Source organism: Durio zibethinus, chromosome 26 (genome assembly GCF_047325235.1).
Source record: "Durio zibethinus cultivar Kanyao isolate XHJ-2024 chromosome 26, ASM4732523v1, whole genome shotgun sequence".
In the NCBI taxonomy this organism is placed as follows: Eukaryota; Viridiplantae; Streptophyta; class Magnoliopsida; order Malvales; family Malvaceae; genus Durio; species Durio zibethinus.
This window is the reverse complement of record NC_143187.1, coordinates 13,033,990-13,061,735: the sequence shown is the minus strand read 5'-3', so window position 1 is coordinate 13,061,735 and position 27,746 is coordinate 13,033,990. Positions and strand designations below refer to the sequence as shown.

At 32.1% G+C, this 27,746-nt stretch overlaps 4 protein-coding genes across 4 annotated transcripts; 1 reads left to right on the top strand and 3 right to left on the bottom strand.

Moving 5' to 3' along the window:
- Positions 1 to 714: 714 nt before the first annotated feature.
- LOC111274288 (uncharacterized) lies at positions 715 to 4,204 on the bottom strand. The gene is made up of 3 exons (XM_022858882.2): positions 3,308 to 4,204; positions 2,632 to 2,835; positions 715 to 2,287 (listed from the first exon to the last, which is right to left on the bottom strand). Exons 1-3 carry the CDS (start codon positions 3,503 to 3,505, stop codon positions 2,243 to 2,245), a joined length of 447 nt encoding a protein of 148 aa, XP_022714617.2. The 5' UTR covers positions 3,506 to 4,204; the 3' UTR covers positions 715 to 2,242.
- A 3,916-nt stretch (positions 4,205 to 8,120) lies between these two features.
- Positions 8,121 to 8,872, top strand: LOC111275242 (putative non-specific lipid-transfer protein 1). The gene is made up of 2 exons (XM_089755164.1): positions 8,121 to 8,491; positions 8,761 to 8,872. The coding sequence occupies exons 1-2, from the start codon at positions 8,121 to 8,123 to the stop codon at positions 8,870 to 8,872; spliced, it is 483 nt and encodes a 160-aa protein (XP_089611290.1).
- Positions 8,873 to 9,656: 784 nt separating this feature from the next.
- On the bottom strand, positions 9,657 to 11,243 carry LOC111274286 (putative polygalacturonase At2g43860). Its single transcript, XM_089755089.1, has 5 exons — positions 10,814 to 11,243; positions 10,613 to 10,694; positions 10,418 to 10,526; positions 10,198 to 10,315; positions 9,657 to 10,115 (listed from the first exon to the last, which is right to left on the bottom strand). The coding sequence occupies exons 2-5, from the start codon at positions 10,620 to 10,622 to the stop codon at positions 9,834 to 9,836; spliced, it is 519 nt and encodes a 172-aa protein (XP_089611215.1). The 5' UTR covers positions 10,623 to 10,694; positions 10,814 to 11,243; the 3' UTR covers positions 9,657 to 9,833.
- Positions 11,244 to 21,822: 10,579 nt separating this feature from the next.
- Positions 21,823 to 24,865, bottom strand: LOC111275240 (putative polygalacturonase At3g15720). Its single transcript, XM_089755088.1, has 10 exons — positions 24,770 to 24,865; positions 24,545 to 24,661; positions 24,148 to 24,285; positions 23,411 to 23,554; positions 23,283 to 23,306; positions 22,978 to 23,185; positions 22,775 to 22,856; positions 22,580 to 22,688; positions 22,365 to 22,481; positions 21,823 to 22,281 (listed from the first exon to the last, which is right to left on the bottom strand). The coding sequence occupies exons 1-10, from the start codon at positions 24,770 to 24,772 to the stop codon at positions 22,000 to 22,002; spliced, it is 1,224 nt and encodes a 407-aa protein (XP_089611214.1). The 5' UTR covers positions 24,773 to 24,865; the 3' UTR covers positions 21,823 to 21,999.
- Between the last annotated feature and the right edge of the window lie 2,881 nt (positions 24,866 to 27,746).

Below are 27,746 nucleotides of genomic sequence, written 5' to 3'. Positions count from 1 at the left end.
AATATATACACCCATAAGACGTAGAGCCCTAATACTCCTATGGAGTGTCTATCCCACAAAACCTTACAACTCTCTTACATTTTTTTCTCATACTTAACCTTGTAGAGACTTCACCTATTTATAACCATACAAACTTGCCCATTAAGAATCTTTTTCCTCATAGAATTCTTCTCCTGTAAGTTAAACTTGCCTATTAAAAATATTTTTTTTTCTTAGAATTCTTCTTTTGTAAGTCAAACTTACCTATTAAGAATCTTCTTTCTTTTAGAATTCTTCTTTTGCAAGTCTTCTTGTCCATCAAGTAATTTCTAACAAATTTCAAACAAATCTCTTATGAGATTTGAGTTAATATTCCTAACAATCTCCACATTGACTCAAATTACATCAATCATCTGTTTTCATACTAGACATGTTTGGCTCCACCTGTAATGGAAGTCTCACAATCATCTTCTCTTATGTGTCTTCACGCTAAATACAAACTGATTTTCAATCCTCAAAACTTGAACTCGAACTCTTCTCTTGAATCGAGCTCCTCTAGACTTACTTCTTCCCATGTCTCAAACCAATCTTAAACCTTTAGCTCTTCCCACATCTCGAACTTTCAGCTCTTCCACGTCTCGAACCTTCGGCTCTTTTCACATCTTGAATCTTTAACTTTTCTTACATTTCGAACCTTCAGCTCTGATATCATTTGTTGGAAAACATCACAACTCTGATATTATTTGTTGGGCTAAAAGCCTCCAATCCAATCACACCAACGGAAGTAAAATCAAACAATAAATTAAACACATAAGAGACAATAATTTAATGTGATTCGATCTAACTGACCTACATCCACGGATGAGAAACAAGATCCACTAGTTGTAGAGAATTACAAACTTACATCAAATCATCAACCTTACTTAACAATCAATACTCATAAGACACTTTTAATCTCTTCTAGTTTTATAAAGTATTCTCAATCAAAATAAACACAAACCCAAATCTTTGTGCACCCTTTCAATATAACCAAACACATACCCATATGCTCTCATACACCATACCTATGTGGACCCTCTCAGTCTCTTCTAGTCCACTCATAAACAAATATACATACCCATAAGACGTAAAGCCCTAATACTCATGTGGGGTATCTATCTCACAAAATCTTACAACTCTTTTACATCTTTTTCTCATACCTAACCCTATAGAGACTTCACCTATTTATAACCATACAAACTTACCCATTAAGAATCTTTTTTCTCATAGAATTCTTCTCTTGTAAGTCAAACTTACCTATTAAAAATTTTTTTCTCCTTAGAATTCTTCTTTTGCAAGTCAAACTTACCTATTAAGAATCCTCTTTCTTATAGAATTCTTCTTTTGCAAGTCTTTTTGTCCATCAAGCAATATCTAACAAATTTCAAATAAATCTCAAACAAATCTCTTATGAGATTTGAGTTAATATTTCTAACAATCTCCACTTTGACTCAAATTTGATCAATCATCTGTCTTCATACTAGACATGCTTGGCTCCACTTGCAATAGAAGTATCACAATCATCTTTTCTTATATGTCTTCATGCTTCATACAAACTGATATTCAATCCTCAAAACTTGAACTCAAACTCTTCTATTGAATCGAACTCTTTTGGACTTACTTCTTCCCATGTCTCAAACCAATCTTAAACCTTTAGCTCTTTCCACATCTCGAACTTTCAGCTCTTCCACGTCTCGAACCTTTGGCTCTTTCCACATCTTGAATTTTCAACTCTTCTTACGTTTCGAACCTTCAGCTCTAATACCACTTGTTGGGGATCACCACAGCTCTGATACCATTTGTTGGGAAATACCACAGCTCTGATATCATTTGTTGGGCTAAAAGCCTCCAATCTAATCACACCAGTGGAAGTAAAATCAAATAATAAATCAAACATACAAGAGACAATAATTTAACGTGGTTCGATCCAACTGACCTACATTCACGGATGAGAAACAAGATCCATTAGTTATAGAGAATTACAAACTTACATCAAATCATCAACCTAACTCAACAATCAATACTCATAAGACACTCTCAATCTCCTCTAGTTCTATGAATTATTCTCAACCCAAACAAACACAAACCCAAACCTTTGTGCACCCTTTCAATATAACAAACACATACTCGTATGCTCTTTCTTTTAGAATTCTTCTTTTGCAAGTCTTCTTGTCCATCAAGCAATATCTAACGAATTTTAAACAAATCTCTTATGAGATTTGAGTCAATATTCCCAACAACTTCCACGTGAAAATAAACAGCAACATATCTGCATGATAAAAAACAAACAAGTACCCAGTAAATGAAAGATTAAGAAAAAATAATTTTGATGCATTGACCATGTTTAAACGTTATTATATAAACTGTTAGTAAACCATACAATGCGTATTATCAGATTTGGAGCTAACATTAATCAAGCTTCTAGAATCGAGTTGTCCATTGTCAAGAAGAGCATTAACAGATTTGGGGCGAAAAATGCATCAAACTTCTAGTAATTTTGCTTCTTATTCAACTCAAATCCTTGTTTGATTAAATTACTTTTTATTGTTCTGATAATGATCATTGATAAGATAGTGAACTTCTCACAAACTGAGTCTATGAAACTGACAGTACCTTTGAGCACCGGGAAGGACTTTGACGTTTATTCTGATGACAATCTGAGTAATTGCTCGGTTGTGGAGGTGCTATTAGAAAGTTGGAAGACGGAGCTTGCTTCTCCTGTTTTACTTTGTTAAATATAACAGTAAAACCTTCACCTGACGTGGGGTCATTTTCATCCCATTCCCCAAATTTTGGTATCGAAGTTGTTCTTTGATGCTGCTAACCCGATCAAACCAAACATAGTCAGGTAAAAATTCCAATGATGAGGGAAATAAGATCACAGTGACTGACAGACCAATCGGTGCTTTCCGTGCAAATGTAAGATAAACAAAATGTTTGTTTCTCTAATTGTACTTTAAGAATTAAAAATCCTTACATTCTTTTACCGACACAAATCATAGGTAAACTGCTTAATTACATTAACAATTTGTCAAGTGATTGAGAAGTTCTAGTAAAATGCTACTACAGAGTACAGAGATATGAATGTTTATGATTTAATACCCAGAGACGAGATTAGCCAAAGCTTATTCTATTGGTGCGTTTTCAGCCCACAATGGAAATGAGACTATTATTCTCAAATGATCTGTTTTTAATCGATCAATACTTAATCATACTTTGCATTCAAGTATGACTCACATCTAATTTTTATAGACAATAAGAGAGCAATATGTTCACATAGAATACTTACTTTATTACCATCAAATTGATTGCTTGAACTTCTTTGTGATTGGATCGGGACAGATGAAGAGAAGCTACTTCCGCTGGCCGGACCTTTCTTTTGGCTAGAGTTGGCACCTCGATAATTTGACTGCAGATGTGAATAATCAGAGTTGCTCTTTTCACTGCCAGATTCTGATGCCATCCTCCTGTGGCTTCTTGCACTCATTTGATGATCATAAGAACCGTTTCTGTTTGTAGCATTCTACCCGCTCTGTCCGTCAGGTTGGTTTTTATCTGCCAAAATGGACTTATTAGAGTCGGCAGCAAGGGGAACCCGAACTGGCTCGAAATCACAATTGCTTTCCAGGTGGCCTCCCCTCATATACATGAAGGCTTCTAGATTCTCCTCAGAGTCATTTATGTTCATTCTTATGGCACCATTTTCTTTGCGAGCATTTTCAAAGTAGGTTGTATAAGGTAGATTATGATTGTCCCAGTCACCAATTTTGGGAACATGCTAGAGCTGTGACAAGCATAAAAGTTACTATAGCATCAAAATTGAAAAGTAATGGAAATAAAAAGATTAACAGACAAATGAAAATGATTCAATCTTAATCTCTACTAAATGTTTGCAAATCTGAAACTGCAGACATGTATAACATTGTTGTTGATACTTGTTCACCAAGCCAACTAACGACAAGATTTCTGGTAGAAGGTAGTAAATTTTTTAAAAAGGGGAATGCCTATTCAAGAGATTGATTCAGAGAAAACAGAGTGCTAAACGCAGAATAGCAGATGCTTGATAAATTAAGCCACTCTCAGATCATGATCTTCATATGTACTCACCAGATTTGCTTGAGACATGTCTCTCTTACCCTCACTGAACATAAGAAATAGATATATATATATATATATATATAATAGTATAATTACAAGTCACATTGTTCTTTTAGAGGGGACACTTCCGTGCCCCAATATCATTGGGCATAAATTAGCCCAAAATTTGGGGCGAGGAGTCCCAAATAATCAGAGGCATAACTCTCTAGCTCTCCGCTCTCAGCCTGTTTGTCAACTAAGACAAATAAATAAAAGTAAGTGGTGTGCCATAACGTCCTCAACAGTATAAGCTGAAGGTAGTAACTTTGCACTGCACCTTCCAGATAGGATGTGATCATGAACATGAACTAAAGTATTGAAAGTAAAATTATAAACCACACCTAAAAGAACCTCTTCTTTGATGGATGTTGAAAGAAGTTAGTTGATTCTGGTAAGCATTTATTAAACAGTTGAAAGAAAAAACCTATTCACGTAAGAATAAGAAAAGAGAAAAAGAAGTCCTAGCTAGGCCTTCTGAGTGATAAATTTAGAAGAAAAAAGTAATAAAAAACATAAACGTTCAACAAGAAGATCAATTAAACACAACTAAAATGCATAATTAAAAACTGCTTCACAATATAATTAAAGACATGAAATATTAAGTTGAAAAAAAAAATGCTTACAGCCATGGATGATGAGATGAGAGTAATAAAAGATAGTTATTTTTTATTCTTGAGAGACAACTCTTGAAAGAGTCGAGCATAGAAATGTCATTTTAATGGAAAGTTGTAAGCCTTGACTTCAGGAAAATCCGAGCCAATTAAGAATTCTTAGATGTGTTAGTACTAGCAAATGTCTCAATGATGCAGTCATCGATTCTCCTGAAAGGCCACGATTACCGCGAGCAAAAAGATTTGGCTAAACCATACAATGATTTGATTATATGAAAAAGATTTACATGAAATTTGTTAGATGAAATTTATGAAAATTTTTTATTAAAATTGATTAAATAAAAATTTAAATAAAAAATCAAAATTAATAACTTGAAAGTTTTTTATTACATAGATCAAGTATATAAAATTTGAAAAAAATTTAATAAATTTTGATATGTTTTTTAAATAAGCATATTTAATAAAAATTTTGATAAAATTTTTATCATTAAATAAGTACGGATCAAATTTAATTATAAATAATATTTTCAATAATTTTTTTATTTGTTATTTATTTATTTTATTAAATTCTATCAATTTATTTAAATTTTTTATTAAAATTTTCATTAAATCATTTTTAATAAAAAATTTATAAACTTAGTCTAAATAATTTTATATATAGCTTTTTATTTTTCGATTATATCAATTATCAAAGTAGTTTTAGGCTTTGAAAAGACAAAGTCAAAGCAAAATTAAAACACTCTCAAAATAGAAAATTAAGAGATGAAAATATTTTTGAATGATTCCGCATGATCATGCCTTTGTCCTTCTATTCTCTTTGCTTCCACAATTGTATTTTACATTTTGCTTGGCCGGAGAATGGAACTGCGGCGTCGTACACCGACATTAGCTGAGAAGACAAGCTGCTTGGGTTCCCATTTTTATTTTTTTGGGGTTAAAATATGCTATAGTCCCTATATTTATTGATTTTTTGAAATTTAGTCCATTTAATATTATTTAAAAGAATTTAATTTTTATAATATTATTTTTTAAAAATTTCAGTCCAACCGTTAACAGTGTTAAATTTTACCCTTTAAATAGCTGACATGGCTACTAACATAATATTTTTATTGGTTTCTAACATTATTAATATTACCTTGTATTAAAAATTTTGGTCACGTGACTACCGAAAAACTATGTTAGCATTAACACAAATATTTCTTAAACTTAATAATATCTTAACATAATTAATAAAAAAAACTCTGAAAATAAAAAACGGTTAAAATCTTGAAAGCTGAAAAAATTCTTCACCCAACAAAAAATCCTTAAATCTTCAACCCTCATCGAAAGGTTTAGGTGCTAATCCCATTGATTCTTTTGTAGAATTAACGAAAACAAAAAGTTTCAAAAGAAACACATTTGTTTCAATAGTTGCTCCTATTGCAAGTTTTGCGGTTCTTGCTTTTCTGCTCATTCCTCTATCCATCTACTATTATAAAATGAGAAAAAACAATAAGTTGGCTTCAACTTCCCTAGTAATCCACTCAAGGGATCCATTTGATTTAGAAAATGTGGTTAAAATTGTTGCCAATAACACTAATGCAAGCACTTCTACAATAATTGGGAGTGGTTCTGCAAGCAAAAATAATAGCATTGGGGAGCCTCGTGTCATTGAAGTTGAAAATTTGATTATATCAGTTAAAGTTCTTAGAAATGTGAAAAAAAAATCTTTGCTCTAGAAAATGAGCTTGGCCGTGGTGGCTTTGGAGTAGTTTATAAAGGAGAACTAGATGATGCAACACAAATTATAGTTAAAAGAATAGAGACTGATGTGATTACAAGCAAGGCTTTGGATGAATTCTATGCTGAAATTGTCGTTCTTCAAAGGTTCATCACTACTATTTGGTTTCACTTTTGGGTTATTCTATGTGGGATTCTGATTAGGATTGAAGATTTGGAGATTTTTTGCTATATAAAGAACTTTTGAAACTTTTTGAGTTTCAATCGGTCATTTTTTATTTTTAAAATTTTTTTAATTAATGATATTAAGATATTATTAAGTTTAAGAAATATTTATGTTAATGCTGATGTGGCTTTTTGATAGTTCATATATTAGAATTTGTAATACACATCAGCATTAATAATGTTAAAAGCCAATGAAAATAACATGTTAGTAGCCATGTCAATCATTTGATAGATGAAATTGAATATAATTAATAATTGGATTGAAATCTTTAAAAAATAATATTATAAGGGTTAAATATTTTTAAATAATATTAGAGGGATTAAATTCTTAAAAATCGATAAATATAAGAATTTATGTCACATTTTGATTTTTTTTTTCTTTGGTCACATGGATTTTTCATTTGGACCGACAAGTCCACTCATTTTTACACTTGGCATGACATGGTAAGGTAACAAGTTTTAAAATTTTTTTTAATTGAGTAAATGGTTGATTTTCAAATTCAATTTTGAATGTATCGATGAATAGTTGGTACACTATTCCCCTTCAAACACCTTGTGGTGATGAGGTCCACATGTAAAACCCCATAAGGAAGGATGTGAGGAGGAGCATTACAAAATAAGATGCCACCATTAAAATCCTCATAAGAAAACAACATTTCTGTTTAGAATCACTAATTCTGACTACAAATTTAATTAATGACAAATGAGATTTCACTCAAGCAATTAAAATATGGTAAATTAATTAACCTATATAGCTAGACTGTCGAAATGGATTTAGGGTTGGCAACAGGTAAGATCGGGACAGATTTTTATTAGACTCGAACCCGACTTGATTTTATATTCATTAAATCCGAATCCAATCTGACTCAAATTTTTTTTTTTTTATACTTGATCTGACCTGATTCAATATTATATAAAACGTATATAATTCGACCTGAAATTAATAAAATATTATTTTTTAAAATATAAAATATTATATATTTAAATATATAATTATATAAATATATATAATAAAAAAAATTAAAATAATTAATTAAAAAATAAAATTTATATAATATTAAGTCCAGTCGGTCGAGTTAGGTTTGCTTAAAATCCGAACTTAACTCAATTTTGATTTTTTCTTAATATTACTCGATCCGAAATTCAATTTAAAAAAAAAAATTCTATGAGATCATGTTAGATTGAAACCTACCGGAACGGGTTGGATTACCAGCCCTAAATGGATTATATTGACAACTATAAATATTAATTAATCCCATTAATACAATAACTCTAGACTTTAATTAATCATTTTAGCAGATACGGACCTATAAATAAGTACACAGTGCATGCTGCATAAAACAAACAAGTGCTCCAACAGAAGTAAAAAATTTTTACTATCATTTTTAGCGAGAATAATTAAGGTTGAAAATGGGGAAGAAAATGATGGGTTTCTCAGCTTGGTTTCTGTTGGTTTTAGGGTTAGTGTTTTTGGTTGTTAGTAATAACTCTGTGAATGCAGATACGGAAGCAACATGCCTGGACTGCGTAGTGAATTTTCTAAACTTTTGCAGGCCCTACTTGGTGGGTAAAGCATCCACACCCGACGTTAATTGCTGCATAGGTTTGTCTAACACAGTCGGTGGCATTACCAAACCCAAAACCCGCAAGGATATCTGTGAATGTCTTCACTATTATGCGGTACTTGACGGAGATAAGCCTGATAGAGCTAAGCAAGTGCTCAAACATTGTAATATCGAGTTCCCCGTGCCCCTTGCTCCCTCCGCCGACGATTGCAAGAAGTAATAATCCCTCAATGTCCGCAGAAATTATCGTTATATGTTACTTTTTTTTTATCAATTATTATTATTGTTTTTTGGATAAATTGTGTCACTGATTGCATTTATGAAGAAACTGACTCGTTTTAATTTCTTGACTGATTTGCAGCATCCATTAGAAAATCGAAGTGCGGTAGCTGAGTGGATATATCATATGTCTGTCCCGAAATAAAATGAAGATCACAGCAATAAATTTGAAAAAGTTCTCTAATATTGTAGTTGAAACCGAATAGCGTTTCATTTCTTTTCATCTCGGTCTTGCCTATGCGGACAGGAATTAGAATATACAATATGGAATATTATAAGTGGAATTCTCTCAGGTTTTCTGATATCTCTACCTCTTAACAGTATTACCAGTTAACGTTTCTTGCATGATCAACTGAACAAGAACCAAAATAGGGTTTTACTTTATCTCGAGAGCAAAAGGCCCGATGCAACCCAAATTATTTGCTTGTGGAAGAAAATGAATTAAAAAAAGAGAAACTTTCCACCCATTAAGATTGAAGAGATTAATGTCGAAGCAGAATTGAACAAAGTATATGTGTTTAGTTGTTGACACAATGCTGTGATTAATTATATTTGAGCAAACTTGGACAAAAATCTATGAATAATACAATTAAGTAACAAATTTGTTAAGAGAATCCCTTGCGTAAGGGGACACTTTCAATTATATAAACAGTGCTGTCACAAGTGGATTGAGGAATGGTGAGCTTGACCCTGAGAAAAGGCTTTACCCTGGTGGATTAAATAAACAATCCCTTATATTGAGGTTTTACTCCTCATTGATAAGCCTTAACGAGAATTACAAAAAGTATATCAAGTAGTAAATTAACTTCCCTTTTATGATGATTGGCGGTTGGACAGTTGCTAAATATTCATTTTCTTGTAGTGTCAGAGTCTTTAAAACAAGGAAGTGACACCACAAACGTTAATGATGCGCAAGAAACTCGACTTTTAATGACAAAACCTGAGTTATCCCTATCTATAAGTTTCAAGTTGCAAAGGCCTCACCCAATTTCCTTGCAATAATTAACAAATTAAGATCCAAGAAGAAGAATTGGATGGAGAAGGGAAGAGTCGCACAAGGGGACACCAATCAGAGAAGATGGATATATTTCAAATACAGAAATTTCTTAAATATCCAAAAGCTGCCTTATATTTATTGCGATTCCAGAGTATATACATATGATACTTAATTTTTGCAAGCCATTAATCAAAGACAATATATATATGTAATAGGTCCATCAATGATAGTATATAGTAATTTTTATCTATCTAAATTAGGCTGATAAATATACATTCTGGATCACTGCTCGTACGTACTTTCCTTAAGCTTTGGAGTAATAACTGATATGTGTTTGGGTGTTAAGCAAGTGACTGAGGGAGTTGTTAAGGTGGAAGAGACATGAGCATTATTGCATTCAGCTTTTACCTTCTTTCCAGGAGTTGATGAAGTTATCATATTGTTGCTTAGAGTGATACCAGTGCAAGGAACTATACTACTGCAATCCAGTTTGATAGCAACCTCAGTAGCGGATGTCCCTTCGAATCCACTAAATCTCACATTGCTTATCTTTACTGCTGTTTTCTGCATGTATACATTATAATTAATTAATTAGTAAAATTTTATTCATAAAAAAAAAATTCCAACACGAATTGTATATGTTTACCCCTTCAGGTTGACATGTTTGGTGAGGACAATAGTGTTGGTCAATAATGATCGGGTTTTCAGCGTTTATGAGTTTGAACGCCAACAAAGGAAATATCCCTTGCAAATCCAGCACCACCCTATATATAGAACAAAAAAATAAAAAAAAAATTAATGTTATTGAGAAGAAATTAAGAAGTTTTCTTGATAAATCTTTTAAGAATGATAATAAAAATAACTACCACCCATTTCTTGATTCTAGCTCCATTTTGAGTTCCATTGAAGATAGAATTCTCCACTTGCACCCATTCCACTGTTTCGTTTTTCCCATTTTTTCCAAGACTTCCCACGCTACAATCATACGCAGAAGTTGATGAATTATTTTAGAAAAAATTCATATATATATATATATGCTAAATTAATTAATAAAAAATAACCTAATTCCATGGCCTGGTCCACATGTAAGGGGGGTGATGTTTATATGAGAGGAACCGCCATTGATAGCTATGCAATCATCTCCTATATTATAAATAAAATAATAATTTTTAAGAAAAGACATACTTACAATGTGAAAACAACATTATATAAAAATACGTAAGTCTCTCTCTCTCTCTCTCTATATATATATATATATGTACCGGTTCCAAAGAAACAGTCTGAAATTCGAAGAGCAGTGGATGAGGAGATGTCAATCCCATCAGTGTTGGGACTATCTTTGGGTGCAATTAGTTGAATATGTGATATATCCACTTCCTTGCACCTATTCACGCTTACGTGATTTCCAGGACTATTTAAAGAAGTGATTCTATGAAAATTAAGATTATTGCAATTGTCGAAAGAAATAACCTGCATCAATAATTAATTTCTTAAAGAAAAATTAATAGGGTAAGATAATTTATGAAATTAATTAATCTCAACTTTATGATATGCAAGACAAACTTACTGCTGGTGCACACTCATTTGGTGTCTGAAAAATAAATTGAATTAAAAGAATTATTTAGTCAGTTTATAATTAATTAATTAATGGACAATAAAATGTAAAATAAAAACAAAATTGAGCATGCATTATACTTTAATCCACCAAGCAGCACCGTTGCCATCTATTTGGCCTGTTCCATCAACAGTAAGACCAGCTACGTTTGAGAAGCATAACTAGCAACCATTATCACATTTTGTCCACGTATTGCTTTTTGGTGCAATAATGTTTCCAAGGACCTGAAAATATGTATACAGTAGGACATTTTTTTTGTATGAAAATTTGGTAAAAAAGGTTGAAAATTTACTCACCATTAATCATAGATATGTTTCAATAATTCAACACTATACCCAATTACCCAAGTACTAATTTTGTTCGTGTGTATTAAGCTTAGCTCTTTTCTTTTTTTTTTTTTTGTTTTTTCGAGCAATTGATAAATAAATTTATAAATAAGCAAAAGATCATAAACCTAAGTAATGAGGCATATGCTGAGAGTTGAGAGAGATATCGTTTCCTTTTTTGAAAAGCACAAAAGAGCTTGAAAGCACTAGGCAATGTCAGATCAAGCTTTACTGCATGCCACAAAAAGGAGACAAAGTTGAGAAAAAAAAAAAGATAACTTGGTAGCAAAGCTGAAGGTCGTCTCATTAGACAAAGCCTCAACCAAATTGATGAAGGAACAAGTTGAGCTAAAACTAAATGATACTTGGCTAAAATTACGAGGTTGAGGTCTGAGTTGGATGCTTGAGGCAAAAGGGAAGAGAACCTACAGATTAAGGCTGAAAAAAAGTATAAAACCTTCAATGAGTATCTTTGGGTGAAGTAGAGTTCTCCAAGAAGAACATTCTTGATGCCTTATAACTAGCCAATGAATAGGTGTAATTCAAATTCTCCACTTTCAACCTCAACCTCTTTGATATTGATATCAAGAATATCAGATTAAGGTTTGTTCCAAATCAACCTAAATAACATGAAAAAGAAAATGAAAAAAAAAAGAAAAAAATGAGAAAGATCAAGCTTAGAGAAAAGTTAGAGACTGTCATAGGAATAAAAGAGGAAGAAGTAGAGGTTGTTGAAGTTAAGGTCATTCTTCCCACTACTGCTGACGAGTGCATTTCTCCAACTACCACTGGTAAGGGTACTCCTTCCGCTGCTGCCACTATTGATGCATAAATTTAATGATTTTTGTTTTTGATTTTGTAAACTTTTTATGAACTTTTTGTAAAATTTTGAAATCAGGTTTTTGTAAAGACCTCCCATACTCCAATTAATATAATGAGTTGCATCAGAATAGAAAGGAAAATTTTTTAAGTTACAGCTCGATTTTACTGTTGTTTTTTCTTTATTTGCATTAGTTCGAGAACGATTTACCGATCCAAAGATAGATAATTAGATTGTAGACTTGCATAATTACTTTAGATCATATTAATGTAATTATGAGTTTCAAGTCAGATTTCTTTAAATGACTTTAAATCACTTGTAGACAAGTTTACTAAAAATAATTTCATATGTGAGCTCAGTTAAAACTGATCTAATGATAATAAACCTTTAATTGCATTTCATATTCTTAAGATAAAATAACACAAGTGTAAGCTCAATTTGCTTTGATTTACTAGTAATCAAGTTGATTTGAATTTCATATACTTGGGGTGGCAGTGCTATTCATAAAACAGTACAAGTGTGAGCTCGATTTACACTGAGCTACTGATAATAAACCTTTAAGTTGTTTGCATTCTATGTCCTTGGGATGATGTCGTCGTTTAGATTTTTTAATTTGTAGGTTGTATCGTGGATAACCTCTTTAATAATATATGGTCCTTCCTATATTAGGGCCAACTTGCCACATCGGTCATCAATCCTTGAAGCTTCGACTTTTTTAAGTACCAAGTCATCTTCCTTAATGTGTTTATGCTAGACCCTCTTATTATAATAATTAGCTACCTTTTGATGGTAGGCTCCAATTTGAGTCAAAGCTATGTCTTTTTGTTCTTCAGTGAGGTCCAAGTCAGCCTTAAGTGTCTATATTTTTTCTTCTGATGCTAATTCAACTCTTAAGCTCGGTAGGTCAATCTCAATCGGCACTATAACTTCTGTTTCAAAAGCCAAATGAAATAGGGTTTCACCAGTAAGGACCTTTGTGGTTGTCTTCAAGGCCCACAAAACTTCTAATAACTCATCAGCCTATTTTTTTTTTTTGCTGCATTGAGCCTCTTTTTCAAAGTTTTAGTATTGTCTTATTTGTAGCTTTGGCTCACCCGTTGAACTAAGGGTGGGTAACCAACATGAACTTGAGGTTGATGTGAAGATTTGAGCACCATTCTCTGAACATCAGATTATCAAATTGTTTGTCATTGTCTATTATTATGGACCGAGGTAGCTTGAATCTGCAGACTATGCTTTTCCACACAAACTTTCCAACTTGCGCTTCCATGGTAGTGGCTAAGGCTTTGGCTACCAATCATTTTATGAAGTAATCTACTGTCACTAAGACAAATCTCCTCTAACCTATGGCTAGGGTGAATGGTTCAAGGACACCAATCATCCACTACATGAATGGCCACGGACTAATGAAAAGAGTGAGCTCGATCAAAAGGAAATGTTACACATAGGCAAACCTTTAACATTTGTCACATTTTTTCACTAGTTTGGTTGCATCTCTCTTGATAATAGGCTAACAATTACCCTGCTTTAGCACTTTATAAGCCAAAGGTTGAGGTCTGAGGTGTTTTTCACATAGTCCTTTTTAGATTTCTTTCATGACATGCTCTAACTCCTCTTCATCAACACATCTCAAGTAGGGTAGGATAAAGGATCTCATCCCATGTATAATTTTTCCTTAATCATCATGTATCTAGGTGCCTTGATCATCAGTGCTTTAGCTCAGACTCTTTCATCGGGTAACATTCCCATGGTCAGGTATGTTTTGATTAGTATTTTCCAGGTTTTTTTTTATGATCTATCCCATGAGCTTATCCTCGATACTTTTATGCACTAGTTCCTCTACTAGAACTTCATTCAGGCTTCTCATTGCTGCTCTTGAAGTCAACTTATATAGGGAGTCTATTATTGAATTTTTTAACCTCGATATCTTTTTCACTTTGGCTTTCTTGAAGCCAACTATCAAGGCTAGTGCTCTTTGAAGGTACTTTTGGATTCCATTATCTCAAGCTACGAACTGCTTATTTATCTAACCAACAACTAGTTAGGAGTCACTATAAGTGGTTATTTGTTGAACATTCAACTCAGTTGTCAACTTCAGGCCTATTATCAATGCCTCATATTTTGCTTCATTATTAGATGTCCTAAACTTGAATCTCAAGATTTATGGATACTGTAGCCCTTTCAGACTTATTAGAATGAGGCTAGCTCCTCTGTCCTAGCTTGTAGTAGATCCATCGACATAAAGCTTTCAATCATCCTTATCCAAAGTTTTCTTTTTTTTTGTCAGGCTATCTTTCCACTTATATCGAAGTGCGCTCCACTACGAAGTCTGCCAACACCTACGACTTTAATATCGATCTAGGTAAAAGCTATTGATCAAATTTGTTAAGCTCTATTACCCATTTGATTAGCCTTTTTGACATTTTAGGTTTTTGTAAGACTTGCCTTAGTAGTTGATTGGTCAAAATATAGATCATGTTGGCTTGGAAGCATTGCTTGAGTTTTCTGATTGAGGTGACCATGGCATAGGCCAATTTCTTTATACTACTGTAGTTAACTTTAAGCCCTATCAATACGTTGTTTACAAAATAGATCGATCATTGTTTCCTCTCTTTTTCTCAAAGTAAGATCGAGCTGATAACCTGATCTATGGTAGCCAAATTCAAGTATAATGTTTTACCAGTCCTAGATTTTGATAAGATAGGTAGAGAGGATAAGAACTCTTTAAGTTCATCAAAATATTTTTGGCATTGAGGAGTCCATATAAAGTTAGAGACATTTCTAAAAGTTTTAAAGAATGGTAGACATCATTCTATTACTCTGGACATGAATCGATTGAGTACAGCTATTGTGCCTATTAGCCTATGTACCTTTTTTACTAAAATCGATGCTTTCATTTTTAAAATCACCTGAACCTTCTCTGAGTTTACCTTTATCCCTCTTTGGTTGATCACTTAGCTAAGAAACTTATCCGATGTAACCCAAAAAATGCATTTGCTTGGGTTAAGTCTCATGTTGTACTTTCTCAAAGTGTTGAAGGTTTCTTTAAAGTTTTTCAGATGCTCGATCAAGCTTTTGCTCTTAACTATCATATCATCTACATATATTTTCATATTACGATAAATTTAGTCTTTGAATACCTTATTCACCAATCTCTTGTAGGTCATCCCCACATTCTTTAATCCAAAAAGCATGACTTTATAGCAATAAAAGCATTTCTCAATAATAAAAGCTAATTTGTCCTCATTTTCTTTCAATATTTTGATTTGATTATAGCCGAAATAAGTGTTTATGAAGCTGAGAAAGATATGCTTGGGACTATCATCCTTTAACCGATCTATGCTAGAGAGGAAGAAGTTATTCTTTGGACAAGCCTTATTCAAGTCAATAAAGTCCATGCACATTTTTCATTTTTCCCTGCGCTTTTTAACCATAACCATATTGGCTATCCACTCATAGTAGTAAACCTCCATGATAAAGCTAGCTTGTAATAATTTGTCAACCTCTTCCTTAATGACTTGTTTTCTTTTAAGGGTAAAAGTTCTTTTCTTTTGTTGAATTGGTTTGACATCAAAATTAGTATGTAGTCTGTAGACCAATACCTTAGTATCAATCCTGGGTATATCAGATGGTGTCCAACCAAACAAGTCTGCATTATCTTTTATAAATTAAATCAATTGGTCCTTATGTTAGAGTTTAGCTTAGATCTACATGTATTTTTGAGGAGTATTGTTCCGAAATAGAATTGTTATGAGGTACTAAGCTAATTTAGGTCAATTTTTATCTGAGTCCAGCCTTTGATCGATTATTTTTTTATTCCATTAGTTTTGGATCATTTTCTGTGAAAACAGATCCTGACAAAATGATTAGTATATTGAACAACTTGTTAAACATATTAGTAGAAATGATTTGGCTAATGTGTTAGCTTGTTCTAAGTAACATTAATTTTTTATGCCTACTTAAGAGCTCGATCACTTTTATTGTTGTCTTAAAAAATTTAAAAAATTAAATTTTTACAAAGTTTAAGAGCTTTGAACGGCTTAAAAGCATGATTCTATCAGGTTGACCTTATGTTTTGTGCTTAAATCAATAGTTTTTTTTTTTGTTTTTCGCCAATTTTTTATGTTGATTTCTCTTTGTTTTCCACTTTGATATTAGTTGAGCTGCCTATCTGCTTCTTAGTTCTACCCTTTCTCATTGTAACATAACATTATCGTGCTATGAACTAGTCTTTTCAAACTTCTTTAACCTTTGGAGACATTGGAAATTTTACTTGTAAGTGGGGAGCTGAGCCTATAAGCTGCATAATAGACTACCTAGGTCAACCTAATATCATGTTGTAGGTAAATGAGATATCTACTATCATGAACTCTACAACTGAGGTGATAATCTTTAGCTCTATTCTCAGAGAGATCGAGAGCTTGATGGTTCTTCTTACTGGCACCTATTCATTTTCAGACCCACCTAGTGTTGTAGGGATCAACTTCATCTGGTCTTCACTGATCTTCATTTTCTTAAAACAGTCATTGTACATAATGTCAGTGGAACTCCCATTAGTAAATAAGATTCTTTTGACCACATAGTTGTGCACTAAGACTACGATTACTATGGCATCATCATGTGGGTGTTGGATCCTTTTCAAATCTTTCAAACTGAATGAGATCGACTTGTTTCTCAAGTTTTTTTTTTTAGCCAATGAGCCTATTGTCATTATTGAGCCCGAGTTGAACTTCTTTTTTGTCGAGGTAGAGCTACCTCCTATGATCACATTAATCACTCTGAAAATTGGCCTACTATTGTTAGCTCGACCCTCTTCCTAATTTAGCTTTTCCTTTTAGGCATTTTTCTTCCTTGATTTGATCTTTCCTCTATACTCCGATTGGGCGTTATGTGATAATTTTTATAGTCTTTTTTAAACTGATCTTAGCTTATCTGTCCGATAAACTTTTTCAACTGATCGAGCTTAATCAAAGCTTCAATCTCAATTTTTAGGTTGATACAATCTTATGCATTATGGTCAATGTCCCGATGAAAGATGTATTTTTTGGTCAAATCCTACCTTGTATTTTATCTCAGTGGCTTAGGCCATCTGAAATCAAGATTTTTTTCAATTTGCATCAAAATCCTCTTATGAGAGGTATTCATTGCAATGAGCTTTTTTCTCAACTAGGACTTTTAGCCCTATATTTCTTAGGGGAAGATCGTAGAATTTCTTGTCTTTTTTATGATCGAAAAGGAATGATGAGCCTCTCTCACCTCAACTGTCAATGAGAGGAGATAAGTCTCTTTTAGCTTGATTTGTTTTCATTAGAGCTTCAGCTTTGACATATTTCTCTACTATCAACAAAACATCGGCCAGAGTTTTTAATGGTTCCAGCAACAATGTCAACTTTTAGTGGTACTTTTTATCATTGAGTTTACTGGTCAATGTGACAACAACGATCATTTATTCTAGGTCTTTGACCTATAAAACTTTCATGTTAAAATGCGTGACATAGCTTTTTAAAGTTTCATTATACTCTTAATGAATTGACATCAGGTTTAGGGTCATTTTTTTAGCTCTTCTGCTACTCATGAATCAGGATAGAAATAAGTGACTGAGCTTCTTGATAATAGTGATTGACCTCAGCTCTAAACTATTATACCAAGATTGAGCTACACCTTTCAAAATAATGGCTAAACCTTTGCACATAATAGCCTTATATGCCTTATATACCATTATGTTAGTTCTATGATGTTCTAAATGATCAAAGGGTTCAAAAGTGTCATCATATATCTACAAGGTTAGCATTTTAAATCCCTTTGGAGTTATGGCTCCATCAATCTCTTTCTTAAAGAGTTAAGTCTCTAAGAATTTGAGCTCATCCTCAAAAACTACTAGCTTTTTTAGTTCTTTCTCTATGGCCTACATCCGAGCTTTCAAGTCTTTGTTCGGTTAGGGTTCATAGTCTGTTTGTTTGGACTTTTGGGTTGTGGCATGTGTAAAATTTTAATTGGGGCAGTAAAGGGTTGGATTGGTGTGCTCTTCTTTTTTGGAGATCAAGAAGGCTTCCAATTTTTCGTTGCTCGGCTGCTCGACAATAGCTTTTCAATCCAATGTGACTAGGTTTAGCACTTTGAAGAATTATGGTGGGGTTATAGGTTTAAGCATCTATTTCAAGGCTTGTATTTGCTCAATCCAAGCTTGACATTGCTCCATGGTTAGCCTTACCTGTGGTTGAGCTAGGCAGACAGAATGTTGGTTTGATGAATTTCTATTCCAGTCAGGACGACTGCCCCTCCTTCCTCTTAGGTTCTTTTTCTATATGGCATTGTTTTGTGCTCGACTGTTATGAAAATGCTAGTCTCCTACTTCACAAACCAAATGTTTGTACCAAGCTTCTACCTAAGAGTTTTCCTATAAAAAGAGATGAAAAGAATAATTAGAGGCAAAAGCAGGGGATATTCCCTACATTTGCACTTCAACGCACAAGTCAGTAAGGATCCGATTGGAAAGGTATAAGTTAGATGAACTTGATTTTATGATGCCTAAGTTTCCATATTTATAGGTAAGCTTAGGGAGACAAAAAAAAGGACAATTAAGATAGAGCCAAGTTGAGGTGGCACTGGACATGTTAGACCGACCTGATATATCAAGTCAGCACAAATGATCATGGTACATTTGCTTGTCTGCTAAAGATTAAGAAAGGAAAAAAAAATCACTATACCCTTTTGACCATTATATGCCCCTAACAATATTAGTTCAAGTTCTTAGAAATGTGAAAAGAAAAACCTTCGCTTTAAAAAATGAACTTGGTCATGGTGGCTTTGGTGTAGTTTATAAAGGGGAACTAGATGATGGAACACAAATTGTAGTTAAAAAAATGAAGGCTTATGTGATTACAAGCAAGGCTTTGGATGAATTTCAAGCTAAAATTGTCATTCTTTCAAAGGTTCGACACTACTATTTGGTTTCACTTTTGAGTTATTCCATATGGGATTTTGATTAGGATTGAAAATGTTGGCATTTTTTTATTGTGTAAAGAATTTCTTCAGCTTTTTGGGTTTCAATCAATCTTTTTTTTCTAATTTTTATAGTTTTTTTTAATTAATGATATTAAGATATTATTAAATTTTAAAAATATTTATGTTAATGTTGATGTCGCTTTTTGATAGTTCACGTGGCTAGAATTTGTAATACACATCATCATTAACAATGTTAAAAGCCAATGAAAATACCACGATAATAGCCATGTCAACTATTTGATAGATGAAATTGAACACTATTAATGATTGGACTTAAATTTTTAAAAATAATACTATAAGTATTAAATTCTTTTAAATAATATTAGAGAAACTAAATCTTTAAAAATCAATGAATATAGGAATTTATGGCACATTTTGATTTTTTTTTCTTTAGTCACATGGATTTTCATTTGGACCAACAAGTCCACTCATTTTTACACTTGTCATGACATGGTAAGGCAACAAGGTTTAATTTTTTTTTTTAATTGAGTAAATGGTTGATTTTCAAATTCAATCTTCAATGTATAGAGGAATAGTTGGTACACTATTCCCCTTCAAACATCTTCTAGTGATAAGGTCCATATGTAAAACCGTATAAGGAAGGATGTGAGGAGGAGCATTCCAAAATAAGATGCCACCATTAAAATCCTCAGAAGAAAACACCGTTTGTGTTTAGAATCACTAATTCTGACTGCAAATTTAATTAATGACAGATGGGATTCCACTCAAGCAATTAAAATATGGTAAATTAATTAACCTACACAGCAAGACCGTCCAAATGGAGTATATTGACAACGAGAAATATTAATCAATTCCATTAATACAATAACTCTAGACTTCAATAAATCATTTTAGCAGATACGGACCTATAAATAAGTACACAGTGCATGCCGCATATAACAAACAAATGCTCCAACAGAAGTAAAATATTTTTACTATCTTTTTTAGCAAGAATAATTATGGTTTAAAAAGGGGAAGAAAACGATGGATTTCTCAGCTTGGTTTCCGTTGGTTTTAGGGTTAGTGTTTTTGGTTGTTAGTAATAACTCTGTGAATGCAGATACGGAAGCAACATGCCAGGACTGGGTAGTGCATTTTTTAAAGTATTGCAGGCCCTACTTGGTGGGTAAAGCAGCCACACCGGACGTTAATTGCTGCATAGGTTTGTCTAACACAGTCGGTGGCATTACCAAACCCAAAACCCGCAAGGATATCTGTGAATGTCTTCACTATTATGCGGTATTTGATGGATAAAAGCCTGATAGAGCTAAGCAAGTTCTCAAACATTGTAATATCGAGTTCCCCGTGCCCCTTGCTCCCTCCGCCGACGATTGCAAGAAGTAATAATCTCTCAATCTCCGCAGAAATTATGTTATATGTTACTTTTTTTTTTTATCAATTATTATTATTGTTTTTTGGATAAATTGTGTCACTGATTGAATTTATGAAGAAACTGACTCGTTTTAATTTCTTGACTGATTTTCAGCATCCATTAGAAAATCGAAGTGCGGTAGCTGAGTGGATATATCATATGTCTGTCCCGAAATAAAATGAAGATCACAGCAATAAATTTGAAAAAGTTCTCTAATATTGTAGTTGAAACCGAGTAGCGTTTCATTTCTTTTCATCTCGGTCTTGCCTATGCGGACAAGAATTAGAATATACAATATGGAATATTATAAGTGGAATTCTCTCAGGTTTTCTGATATCTCTACCTCTTAACAGTATTACAAGTTAACGTTTCTTGCATGATCAACTGAACAAGAACCAAAATAGGGTTTTACTTTATCTCGAGAGCAAAAGGCCCGATGCAACCCAAATTATTTGCTTGTGGAAGAAAATGAATTAAAAAAAATAGAAACTTTCCACCTATTAAGATTGAAGAGATTAATGTCGAAGCAGAATTGAACAAAGTTTGTGTTTATTTGTTGACACAATGTTGTGATTAATTATATATGAGCAAACTTGGACAAAAATCTATGAATAATACAATTAAGTAACAAATTTGTTAAGAGAATCCCTTGCGTAAGGGGACACTTTCAATTATATAAACAGTGCTGTCACAAGTGGATTGAGGAATGGTGAGCTTGACCCTGAGAAAAGGCTTTACCCTGGTGGATTAAATAAACACACCCTTATATTGAGGTTTTACTCCTCATTGATAAGCCTTAACGAGAATTACAAAAAGTATATCAAGTAGTAAATTAACTTCCCTTTTATGATGATTGGCGGTTGGACAGTTGCTAAATATTCATTTTCTTGTAGTGTCAGAGTCTTTAAAACAAGGAAGTGACACCACAAACGTTAATGATGCGTAAGAAACTCGACTTTTACTGACAAAACCTGAGTTATCCCTATATATAAGTTTCAAGTTGCAAAGGCCTCACCCAATTTCCTTGCAATAATTAACAAATTAAGATCCAAGAAGAAGAATTGGATGGAGAAGGGAAGAGTCGCACAAGGGGACACCAATCAGAGAAGATGGATATATTTCAAATACAGAAATTTCTTAAATATCCAAAAGCTGCTTTATATTTATTGCGATTCCAGAGTATATACATATGATACTTAATTTTTGCAAGCCATTAATCAAAGACAATATATATATGTAATAGGTCCATCAATGATAGTATATAGTAATTTTTATCTATCTAAATTAGGCTGATAAATATACATTCTGGATCACTGCTCGTACGTACTTTCCTTAAGCTTTGGAGTAATAACTGATATGTGATTGGGTGTTAAGCAAGTGACTGAGGGAGTTGTTAAGTTGGAAGAGACATGAGCATTATGGCATTCAGCTTTTACCTTCTTTCCAGGAGTTGATGAAGTTATCATATTGTTGCTTAGAGTGATACCAGTGCAAGGAACTATACTACTGCAATCCAGTTTGATAGCAACCTCAGTAGCGGATGTCCCTTTGAATCCACTAAATCTCACATTGCTTATCTTTACTGCTGTTTTCTGCATGTATACATTATAATTAATTAATTAGTAAAATTTTATTCATAAAAAAAAAAAATCCAACACGAATTGTATATGTTTACCGCTTCAGGTTGACATGTTTGGTGAGGACAATAGTGTTGGTCAATAATGATCGGGTTTTCAGCGTTTATGAGTTGAACGCCAACGAAGGAAATATCCCTTGCAAATCCAGCACCACCCTATATATAGAACAAAAAAAAAAAAAAATAATGTTATTGAGAAGAAATTAAGAAGTTTTCTTGATCAATCTTTTAAGAATGATAATAAAAATAACTACCACCCATGTCTTGATTCTAGCTCCATTTTGAGTTCCATTGAAGATAGAATTCTCCACTTGCACCCATTCCACTGTTTCGTTTTTCCCATTTTTTCCAAGACTTCCCACGCTACAATCATACGCAGAAGTTGATGAATTATTTTAGAAAAAATTCATATATATATATATATGCTAAATTAATTAATAAAAAGTTACCTAATTCCATGGCCTGGTCCACATGTAAGGCGGGTGATGTTTATATGAGAGGAACCGCCATTGATAGCTATGCAATCATCTCCTATATTATAAATAAAATAATAATTTTTAAGAAAAGACATACTTACAATGTGAAAACAACATTATATAAAAATACGTAAGTCTCTCTCTCTCTCTCTCTATATATATATATATATATGTACCGGTTCCAAAGAAACAGTCTGAAATTCGAAGAGCAGTGGATGAGGAGATGTCAATCCCATCAGTGTTGGGACTATCTTTGGGTGCAATTAGTTGAATATGTGATATATCCACTTCCTTGCACCTATTCACGCTTACGTGATTTCCAGGACTATTTAAAGAAGTGATTCCATGAAAATTAAGATTATTGCAATTGTCGAAAGAAATAACCTGCATCAATAATTAATTTCTTAAAAAAAAATTAATAGGGTAAGATAATTTATGAAATTAATTAATCTCAACTTTATGATATGCAAGACAAACTTACTGCTGGTGCACACTCATTTGGTGTCTGAAAAATAAATTGAATTAAAAGAATTATTTAGTCAGTTTATAATTAATTAATTAATGGACAATAAAATGTAAAATAAAAACAAAATTGAGCATGCATTATACTTTATTCCACCAAGCAGCACCGTTGCCATCTATTTGGCCTGTTCCATCAACAGTAAGACCAGCTACGTTTGAGAAGCATAACCAGCAACCATTATCACATTTTGTCCACGTATTGCTTTTTGGTGCAATAAGGTTTCCAAGGACCTGAAAATATGTATACAGTAGGACATTTTTTTTGTATGAAAATTTGGTAAAAAAGGTTGAAAATTTACTCACCATTAATCATAGATATGTTTCAATAATTCAACACTATACCCAATTACCCAAGTACTAATTTTGTTCGTGTATTAAGCTTAGCTCTTTTCTTTTTTTTTTTTTGTTTTTTCGAGCAATTGATAAATAAATTTATAAATAAGCAAAAGATCATAAACCTAATTAACATATACGATATATATATGTAAAAATATAGAATGCAAATCTTAGTTAACCCTTTCCTCTTGCCAAGCATATTATTCTTTTGGTTACAAATTTATATAAAATAAATAAATAAATTATAGAAAACAAGAGGAGCCAATATTGGTTGAAGTTTCTATAATATAACGTGGTTTTAATATATTCTAGCGGACAAGGATAACAACCGAATTAATTTTTTCCTTTTTTTTTTCTTTCACAGAACCTGAATTGATATAAAAGTAATAATTTATTCACAGGTTCAAATCATGTTTATATAGTATATGCAAAAGTTGAAAAAAAAAAAGAAAAGACATGAATATGAACTAAGTAACTGTGCTATTTGCCTTAATATGAATGGATTTTGACTTGCAAGGACCGGAAAAATCAATTTTAGAACTCAGCAAAAAAGTTTTGGCGGAAGGGATTTCCAAGGTTGGATTATTAGTTGCTGCACACAGAGCTGTCCAAGCTTTTGAAAAAGCCTACATATTCAAAATCAACACATAATTATTAGTAAGATCAGATATAATCGTGTAGATATATATATATATATATATATATATATATATATAGAGAGAGAGAGAGAGAGAGAGAGAGAGAGAGAGAGAGAGAGAGAGAGAGAGAGCAAAAAGAATATAATTAAATAGGAATATACTATATGCAGTATACAAAAAAACATGCATGTACAATATTGTACGTACATGCAGCTTAAATTAAGCTGAAAAAAGATGAAAAATTTACCAGTAAATCATCTGTTCTTCCATCTCCAACAGCCCCAAAATTGATGACATTAAGGGATTGGCAATTACCAATCCCAAAACCAAAGTTCAAAATAAAAAAAGCAATAACTAGCAATGCCTGCAGAGAAGAAAGAAGGGGATATCAAGAAAACCTTTAATGTACATTCATAAAAAGTAGCTAGCCATGAAACTAAGGTTTTTCAAAGTTGAAAGGCTTGATTCTCACCATCACACTGAAACTGAAAGCCTTTGCTTCAATTATTTTCTTGGTTGAAAGGAAGTTATCAGTAGGGTTTTGTGTTCTTAATTTCTCACTCTATATGACTTCTTGCAATAGCTAGTTTGTGTGCTTTTTATAGAGGTACGTGTGCATGTATTTTGAGGAATTTAATTAATTAAAAAAATTAATTTAGTAATAAAAGATAAAACCATAATAACTTGAGTGATTATTGAAAATTGCAAGGATATATCATTATCGTATACGTAATAAGGCGGTGCATATGTACAAATTGGAGTAATTCAATAATTTTAAATTACAGAAATTAAAACTCCATTATCCACGCAAATAATATATAAATCCAATTAATTTTCTTTTGTATACTATTGAGCTACGTGTATAGATATATGTACTTTTGTTTTTATCCTCAAGCATTAATTATTAATCGATCTTGGAATATAAGTTGGGGATAAGATGAAATCTAATATTAAAGAAAATCTTAGAATACAAAAAACTACGGAAATCTTTGTAAGAAGTAACAAAGAAAATTGGAAATAAAATATTCCTCAGATTGCCTTTGAAACATGCCTTGAAGTTTAAGGCCGTAACCAATCAATTGCATTTCTCATATCAGACACTTATTTTGCCAGGTTTTGTCTGATGTATCGTGACCCTTCATGTTGAGTATTGTCATTCGCCTTGGGTACGCCTAAAACGCAATAACGCTGAAAGTAGCTAATTTCCAGTTGAACATTGACATTAGTTTTGCTGATCATGCAAGTTCTGATGATTCTAACTCTCCCAGGCGTCTATGTGCAGTCTTTTTTTTTTGTCCTCACGTTCTCAACATGCTTTAGAGCACAGATGTCTGTGACTAGAGCTGATATGCTTTGCCAAGAGAGCCTGGGATCGATGTCTAAGATATAAAACCTGAACAAGCCTTGTTGCCAAAGTAATTGCTGAAAAAAGTCAGTAGGTCAAGACTTCATGCAGGCTAGGATCAAGATGAAAATGGAAGTTGGATTAAGCCAGCAGTATCTATATACAACTGCAACGTGCGTGCAATGGTGTCACTTAGATACAAGTTGCCGAAGCGTGCGGTCTTTGGCTGGTTCCGGCCGATGGCATAACACCAAATAGCAAAATAAGGGAGTACAAGTATTGACCGGAGCTTCCACGATTTCCGCAAAAATTAGATGTTCTCACATTTTATATCTTAGAATGAAATATAGTGTCGGATGATTTTATTGATAGTTTAGAATGTGGTGAATCTCACATCGGATAAAAAGATTTAATTATTGATGAAAGTTAATTTTTGTATTCATTTTATTTATATTTTAAATAATTTTGTTTGAACCAAAACAATTATTATTTAACAAATGATTATGACTATTTGAATATAAATATATTATTGTTCATAAAAGTAATGATTATACAAAATGTTATAACTATATGAATAAAAGTTTATATTTATTTATTTATTATAAATAAATATTTTAGTATAATCATTTTCACTACTTTTGATTAGAAAGTTTGAGGTTTTATTGTATCTTAAAGGCATAATTGCCTTTAAGAAAGGTTTCTTCATGCCTCAAAGTCAAAAATTTTTTCTATTATTTCTCTTCTCTTATTTATTTTTTAATAATTTAAAGACAATTGTGAGAAATTTATATTTCACATGAGGAGGATATATGGAAAAGAAATTGGCATTATTTGTAGATCAATATTAGAAAAGGCTCAAAGTGTCAAAAAATTAATCTTTCTATGGACCAAAATGTTAATTTTCATAAAAAATGGGATGTAAGTAGAGAATATATACAGAAAATAAAATTTGGTTGTAAGATTAGTTTTATTTTTCAATTATGGTACTAAAATTAAGATAATAAATTGAGTTAAATTATTTGTATGGTTATATCTTTGTTGGTCGTTTTATAAATCAAAGGTTTGATTTTTTTAATTTATTATTAGTTCAAATTTTGACAGGTGTTCAATTTTCATGAAATCAATTAAAATTAAATTGATGTATATGAATAATTATTATTAAGATTTGATGTATCATGGATTAATTGGTGGATAATAAACCAAATAATTGTTATTATCATAAACATGGGTAGTGTGACATTTATTTAACTACTAAGTGTATTATACTAAAAGTAAACAATCACAAAATGGAAATTATAAATAGTCGTCAAGGAATTAATCAGTGGGTACACAAAAGCATTGTTGCTTTTCGCATATGGGATATTAATTAAAAGAAAAGGCATGTCATTAAAAATATTGAAGCATTTGTTGATTACTAGCATTTTAAAGGATGCTCATCAATGTTTAATTAGCCATGTTTATGAATTAGAAAAGAACATGCAAATTCAATGTTCTAAAGGCACCAATACATGTATGTATTTGGTTCCATTTTCTGATGACATGGAGAACATTAGTATAGTTTGCCATATATTAAGAAAATGAATTGAATGAGATTTAAATTTTTTTTTATACATATAAGAAAGATAGAGGCTATAGAGATAGAATGCATTCATCCAATTAATACATTATTTGTTAAAGACAATGAAGATATTTTTACTTCTTATACTAAAAAAAAGGCCTTTTGTAAGCTATTAAAATGAAAAGTGCACAAGTTTGTGAGCTTTTCAATAATTTCATGATAATGACAAGGATGTGATTGGTTATACACCATATGAACATATAGGATTAGATAATAATTTTAGTTTGTGAAAACCGTAAGCTTTGGAATTAGCCAATCAATTATTTAACCAATATGAATTCATTACGAGTTTTTAAATGAAATATGAGTAGAACTCATATTATAATTATTGTTTATGATATTTTATGAAAATGATTCTTTGGATTCATATTTCATGACTTGCGTTGATATGGTAATCTAGATATGAACATATTGATCACAAAATGATTGCGAAAGTTTTTAAAATTGGAGTTAACTATATTATGGACTTTTATTTTACATAAGCAT

Bases quoted from the DNA above. Each gene is read 5' to 3' on its own strand.
- LOC111274286 (XM_089755089.1), bottom strand. The intron at 10,316-10,417 runs GTAGTTATTTTT...TTCTATATATAG, and splicing joins CTAGAATCAAGAAATGGGTG to GGTGGTGCTGGATTTGCAAG. The intron at 10,116-10,197 runs GTAAACATATAC...GTATACATGCAG, and splicing joins AAACATGTCAACCTGAAGGG to AAAACAGCAGTAAAGATAAG.
- LOC111274288 (XM_022858882.2), bottom strand. From the start codon at position 3,505: ATGAGTGCAAGAAGCCACAGGAGGATGGCATCAGAATCTGGCAGTGAA. The intron at 2,836-3,307 runs GTAAGTATTCTA...TCGGGTTAGCAG, and splicing joins ATCAATTTGATGGTAATAAA to CATCAAAGAACAACTTCGAT. The intron at 2,288-2,631 runs GTACTGTCAGTT...TTTATCATGCAG, and splicing joins GTCCTTCCCGGTGCTCAAAG to ATATGTTGCTGTTTATTTTC.
- LOC111275242 (XM_089755164.1), top strand. From the start codon at position 8,121: ATGGGGAAGAAAATGATGGGTTTCTCAGCTTGGTTTCTGTTGGTTTTA. The intron at 8,492-8,760 runs GTAATAATCCCT...GAAACCGAATAG, and splicing joins TCCGCCGACGATTGCAAGAA to CGTTTCATTTCTTTTCATCT.
- LOC111275240 (XM_089755088.1), bottom strand. The intron at 23,186-23,282 runs GTAAGTTTGTCT...TTATTGATGCAG, and splicing joins CAAATGAGTGTGCACCAGCA to GTTATTTCTTTCGACAATTG. The intron at 22,689-22,774 runs GTAACTTTTTAT...GTATGATTGTAG, and splicing joins GGACCAGGCCATGGAATTAG to CGTGGGAAGTCTTGGAAAAA.